General features: G+C 55.8%; 1 protein-coding gene across 1 annotated transcript; it reads left to right on the top strand.

Moving 5' to 3' along the window:
* The first annotated feature begins 1306 nt into the window (after window positions 1–1306).
* LOC117015146 (cornulin-like) lies at window positions 1307–5986 on the top strand. Its single transcript, XM_033093576.1, has 4 exons — window positions 1307–1420; window positions 3128–3298; window positions 4390–5095; window positions 5237–5986. The coding sequence occupies exons 2-4, from the start codon at window positions 3161–3163 to the stop codon at window positions 5860–5862; spliced, it is 1470 nt and encodes a 489-aa protein (XP_032949467.1). The 5' UTR covers window positions 1307–1420; window positions 3128–3160; the 3' UTR covers window positions 5863–5986.
* Window positions 5987–6408: the final 422 nt, after the last annotated feature.

Genomic DNA, 6408 nt, shown 5'->3' with positions numbered 1-6408 from the left:
TTCCCTCACTTACTTTCCCTTAGTTCCCAAACCTTTCTGGAAGTTCTAAGTGCAACCAGAATTTAATTATTCCGCGAAGCCTGACCTTAAATCTTAAAACACCCATCCATTGTTTGCACTTGCACACGAAAAGTTACTGCTGCGTGCTGGCTGACTCACGCAGGCGAGGACTGCCTGAAGACGTCTCCCATCCAAAGAGCCCCGGGACATGCTGCTACTGGTACTTTCTGCAACGGTGTGGCTTTTGCAATGTCGACAGTTCCTTTGGGACTTGCCTTCAGAGCTCAGGATGCTACCTTCTCAGCGTCCTCAAGGAGGATGAATTTGATGTTTGTAAAGTGCTGAAAGTCGTGGAGAGGGTCGGGAAGCGACAGCGCATTGTAATGGAGCGGGCCGTGGCCCAAGGCCGAGGGGCTCTGGTCCAGCCCCTTGCCTGCTTCCCTTTCCTGAGGATTTCTCAGTGTCCTCTCTTAGAAATGGGGCTTAGCCACGCCAGCCACCTCACAGGCCAGCAGTGAGCAAGCGTCCGACAGAATGAGAGGGCAGTGACATCAAGTCAAATCGATGGTGACTACCCTGGCGGTTACCCTCTCGGGGACTCCTCCTGGCCTTGCCAGGCGCAAACTCTGTGAGAGCTGAGCCAGCTGCCGTAGCCGTCAGGGCTCAGCCCTGTGTCACGAACAGAGCAGGCTCTCCGTAAATAGGTGCTGGTTAGTCGACCAGCTGAGCTCCCTGTCTGTGCAATGAGGGTGGCACATAATCATCTTAAACGTCTCCTACCAGCTGTAAAATGCTACCTGCCCAAAGAACGGGGGGCAGGGTTAACCTTCCTTGTTTTAATCAAATGTGAGACCAACTATAAAGAAGGGAGATTGGATTTTTTGCACGTCTCGTAAACTGGACAGGAAAGGCAATTCCGAATCAAGAATTCCAAGAATATTCTAAGTAAGGGCAACATCACCAGAAAACGTGGAGAGCCTCCCAAAGTGACCACTTTGAAAGGGCTGACCCTCAGTAGACAAGTATGTTCTCAAACGTTTGTATAAAGAAAAAAGTCCTGTGACTCTGCAGTCACACGGAGACAAAGATTGTTCACCGGGAACCCCACCCAGGCCGAGTGTCGCGGAGCCCACCACATGGGGGAGACGAGAGACCGAGAGAGGGCACCAAATGTGGCAGGAAAGGTCTGGTGATTAGACCAACACAGCCACCAGCCATGTGTCAAAAGGTGAGACACAGGAGGAGAGAGGTGGGGCTGGGCTGGGCTGGGCTGAGCCCTGGATGAATCAAGCCTTCGCTGGGGTGGCCGGCCCGTGTAAGCGCTAGTCTCTTAAACCCCCTATAAAAGGCTGCCGTCCCGCTGACCCAGCACTGCACACACCGCTTAGCAGCCGCTGGCCTCATCCTGCCTGTGCATCCGGTAAGCCCCCTCGCGGGGAGCCTCTTTCTCACCCTCAGTGTCTGCTGCTCTGAGCTCATAAAACCAAGGTCTCTTGTGCTTAAGGTTCTGGAAGCTTCTAGATGCTGCTCAGGGTCTGTGAGACCAGAATCGGGTTACCTCTGCCGACCCAGACAGTTTACGTCTCCTGGAACCTTCTCATGGAGCCAGGGGCTTCCGTGACAGCCCTCCCCCACCCCAGGGCACTATGCAGGCAAGACGAGTTTGTGGATTTATTCTAAGGGATCTGAAGTGTAATTAGGAAAGGCCGTCGGATTATTTTCAGTGTTTCTGGGTCAGTGGTTAAGGTCTGCCGCCTGGTTTTTAAAACAAAGACACAGGATCTTCTCATGTCTCTGTTGAGGTGCAATGTTCTGACGTTTGTACTTTGATGTACACAAGAAAGCAACGTCTGCCTGAAAGTTTTGGCTACCAGGTCATACAAAGGACACCCCTGAAGAGCCCCTGGGGTCCCCAAATCCTCTGGCCTCACTGCCCTGCTTTCTCCAGAACCGGCTCTCCTTCCTTCCTTTCCACTCTTGCTTCTCTAACCAGGATCTCCTCGCCTTGCGCCCTCTCCTTTCCATCTCCCTGGGGCCCCTGTCCCCCGTTTCTGCAGCCTTGCGTCTCCCTTTGCATTTGAACCCTGCTATCGGATACCATCTCCTCCCTTAGGTCTCCCTGAGGCTTCTGCTTAATGCATCGCCAGGTCTCTGCTTCTTGCCCATCCCGCTGCTCCCAGGACTCACGTCCACCAGCACCCGGCCCCCTGGCTGATGAGAAAGAAAATCTCTCCCTTCAGTGGGAACCATCCCTCACAGGCCACCAGAGCTCTGGGCTTGCAGGAGCCACACCTCCTTGGGCAGGCTGACCTCCTTCACAGGTCCGAACGCTGCGGACAAAGCTCACGTTCAGAGAAGCGTGGGCTCTCAGAGCAGCAAGACCTCCCACCAGGGACAGCGCCCCTGCCTCCGTGTTCCCAGCAAGTGGAGGCCCCGCCTCTCCCTACACACCTTCCTAAGAGACAGTGAGGAAGAACCAAGTTGGGTCCCTGGGTCCCTGCGTGGCCCCTGCTGACTCACATACATACTTACTGCCTGTGGGTGTTTCCAGTAGGACCCTAACCCCTGTGACAGGCAGAGATAGACTGGAAAGACGGTCCACAGGGCAGTGTCTCTGAGCTCAGAAAATACGGATTCTAGGATTCCTTGGTCCCTTACAAGCTGTGTGGCCTTGGGCAAATCCCCTAACTTCTCTGAGCCTACTTCCTCACCTATAAAGAAGTGGAGACAATAAGGATTACAAGAGATGGTGCATAGGAAAGTGCTCTGTGAGCAGCAGAGCATTTATCGATGTACACAAATTATGTATGTGTGTAACAACATAATAATGAGACTTAATAGCTAGCTGTCAGTATAAGCCAACTTCTGTCGAGTGCTCTGTACGAATGACCTCTTTTCACCTTCAGAATAAGCCTACTAGGATTGCCCTCATGTCATGATGAGTAAACCGAGGCACAGAGAGGCAAAGCAGCCTGCCCCAGCTCCCCTGACCGGTGGGGCCGACCCAGGCCCCTCCGTGCCACTCATAAATACGTCACACAGGAAAGGAAGGCATAGAAAACGCAAGGAGGGACTCAGAAGCAGGAGGGCTGCCAGGAGGCCCTGAGGTTGATTATGGCGCCCCCAGGGGGGCTTTTCTTTCTCCAGCTTGCCTCCCAAGATGCCTCAGTTACTGCAAAACATAAGGGGGATCATCGAAGCCTTCGGGCGCTACGCCAGGACGGAGGGCAGCTGTACAGCGCTCAGCCGGGGGGAGCTGAAGAGGCTCCTGGAGCACGAGTTTGCTGATGTCATCGTGGTATGATGTGCCCCCAGGTGGGGAGGGGCCACGGGGAGAGAGGGGACCGTCTGCCTGCAGGAGACACACTTTGCCTCTGGAATCTGAGGACCCAGCTGCCTGCCGGTCCTAACGGAGGCTGTGCAGGCAGGGAAACGAAGGGACGAGGGACGGTCCCGGGAGCTGACAGACTCAGACTGTAGAGAAAGTACCTTGACTTCAGTTACTTGGGAGACAAGGTAAAGGGATAGCTCAGGGAGGAACACAACCTTTGAATGTTCTAGAAATAAAAATAATAGCTACTCTTCGCTGCTTCTGAAATCTGATACGATACCCATTTCCTCTATCAGAAATCTGTCACCAGCAATAAACATCCATGAGAAGCATGGCTCTGTGCCTTGTACAAAGCAGCTGCTCCAAACTATTGGCCGAGTGCTGACCTCAGAAATGAGGGTTTGGAGAGCAGGTTGTTATCAGCCCCCACTGGAGACCCCCTCTCAGGCCCCATGGCCTTGGTGCATGACCTGTCTCTCCCTGCCTGTGGTTCACAGCGAAAGCAGCCAGGGAGGTCTTGGGGGCAGGAATGTGTGGGCACAGCAGCTCAGGGCCACCTGCGCCCCACCCACCTTATCTTGGGGCACCACCTAGGCCTCTGTGAGGACCTCACGGAATTCCCCTGGGGCCGTGTTGCCCCTGTGCTTTTCTTGGTGTTGGGCTGGCTGGTGAGACTGTGGACTCAGTGTCAGGGCAGGGCCCAGGGCAGCCCAAAGAACTGTTTTGAGCGCAATCCTTTATCCATTTTTCATGACACTTTTACCCATGGGCCAAAAAGCATGTCAGACACAGAAGATACAAAACAAAGTGCTTCTATCCGTGCGGGGGAGAGACAGGACTGAAAAAGGAAAGCGATTTCGTGTTAGTGCAGCTATAGCAGAGCGTGGGTGTGTGTGTGTGTGTGTGTGTACACACCCGTGCGTGGGGGAGTGGGGGGTGGGGAACGGGACGGAGCTGCTGGGCTCCCAGGCTTGGTGGGAAGCCCGGGAGCTGAGTGCACCGGCCTAAGCACGTCCTCCTCAGGGAGGGGTGCCGACTTAGCCTCCCCTTCTCCCCAGAACCCCCACGACCCAGCCACTGTGGACGAAGTCCTGCGCCTGCTGGATGAAGATGACACGGGGGCTGTGGAATTCAAGGAATTCCTGGTCCTGGTGTTTAAAGTCGCACAGGCCTGTTTCAAGACATTGAGTGACGGTCCCGAGGGAGCGTGTGGCTCTCAGGAGTCTGGAAGCTACCCCCAGGGGGGCTCGTCAGAGCTGGGGGGAGGACAGAGCAGTGTCACAGAGGTGGGAGGGGTTGGGGGAGGACAGCGTCATGAGGGGAGCAGGCAGGCTAGCAGAGGGCAGAGCGGGGCTGGGGCTGAGACCCAGGGTCAGGCCACCGGCTCGCTGCAGGTCAGTCACCGTGCCAGGCAGTCTGAGTCCCAGAGACAGAAGGCAGAGAGCCAGCAGGCACAAGCCGGGGGGAGCGTGGAGCCAACCCAGGGAGTGGGAGGAGATCAGAGTCATCAGACCAGAGAGGGGGGTGCAGAGAGACCATCCCAGACCAGGGAACAGGACAGAGCCCACCAGACAAGTGAGACCATGACTGGAACCATAACTCACAGCCAGACTGTGGAGCAGGCCGGGAGCCGTCACACAGGAAGTACCAGCACCCAGTCACGAGAGTCCCCCTATAGCCAGACCAGAGGGACCGAGACCCACAGTCAAGACAGGCTCCAGACGAGCCAGACAGTGACAGGAGGACACCTTCAGATACAGGGAGGTGCCACCCAGACTATGGAGCAGGCCGGGAGCCGTCACACAGGAAGTACCAGCACCCAGCTACGAGAGTCCCCCTATAGCCAGACCAGAGGGACCGAGATCCACAGTCAAGACATGTTCCAGACGAGCCAGACAGTGACAGGAGGACACTTTCAGACACAGGGAGGTGCCACCCAGACTGTGGAGCAGTATGGGAGCTATCAGACAGGAAGTACCAGCACCCAGCCACAAGAGTCCCCCTATAGCCAGACCAGAGGGACAGAGACCCACAGTCAAGACAGGCTCCAGACGAGCCAGACAGTGACAGGAGGACACGTCCAGACACAGGCAGAATCACATATCCAGAACACGGATCAGAACAGGAGCCAGACTCCGAGCCACACGGGGGCTGGAGAACAGGGACAGACCCAGGGGCAGTCAGGCAGTGGGCAAAGATGGACACATGTGAGCAGCGATGGGGCGAAGGAGACAGACCTGGGGGGACAGGTACAGACTGGAGCAAGCCCCGGGACAGGCAGACAGGACTGGAGCAGCTCACAAGACCCAAAGTACAGTGTGGCAAGGGGGCAGGGAGACAGCACATCCTCGGAGGTTAGCCAGGAGTGGGTTGACGATCCCACAATAGAGCCAGTGATCCCAGGGTTGAACCAGGGCGGCCTGTCCACTGGCGTGCCCGCAGCGCAGGGCCAGGAAGGAGCCCAGCCGGCAGGGAAGCAGGGCCTCACAGCCCGGGGGCTGTATTCTTACTTTACAAGCAACAAACCGTGACTGTCCTGGACTCTAGGGTCCAGCACTGGAAGAAGGCGGCTGGCGAAGGCCTGGCTCGTCCTGCCATGACCAATCCAACTGGCAGGTCCCTGGACATCAGCTCTTCATCATGCTTCCCTCTTAGCTCCCCCTTCCTCAGTGAGACCATTTCTGCAAAGTGCTTTCTAGCCTAAGCTCGCCTGTCTTAGCTGCTTTGCTGTGCAGACCTTCTCAGAAGCAGGAAGACACAAAACAAGTCATCCCTTTGGTCGAATTCTCTTTGGTGTGTGGGGTTCTCAGAACTCTTTTATCTCTGCCACCTGTCTGCTGCCCCATCCCTCCTAGTGCCTCAATAAAACCTTCCGATGCATCTGAGCTCTGTGTTCTGTTCAATCACTACTGGCATGATGGGTGACGGGCCTCAAGGCTGTGATGATGAACCGGGTGTACTCCCTGGCCTCGAAGAGCATCCTGTTGAGAAAATACTGCATGCGATCCCAAGAGTTACAGAGTCAGAGAGGGGCATAGCACTTTTACCCTTGGCGGAGATGGATCAGGAAAGGTTTC

The sequence above is a fragment of the Rhinolophus ferrumequinum genome, chromosome 22 (assembly GCF_004115265.2).
Source record: "Rhinolophus ferrumequinum isolate MPI-CBG mRhiFer1 chromosome 22, mRhiFer1_v1.p, whole genome shotgun sequence".
In the NCBI taxonomy this organism is placed as follows: domain Eukaryota; kingdom Metazoa; phylum Chordata; class Mammalia; order Chiroptera; family Rhinolophidae; genus Rhinolophus; species Rhinolophus ferrumequinum.
The sequence above is the reverse complement of the archived record's forward strand: the minus strand, read 5'-3'. Positions and strand labels throughout refer to the sequence as shown.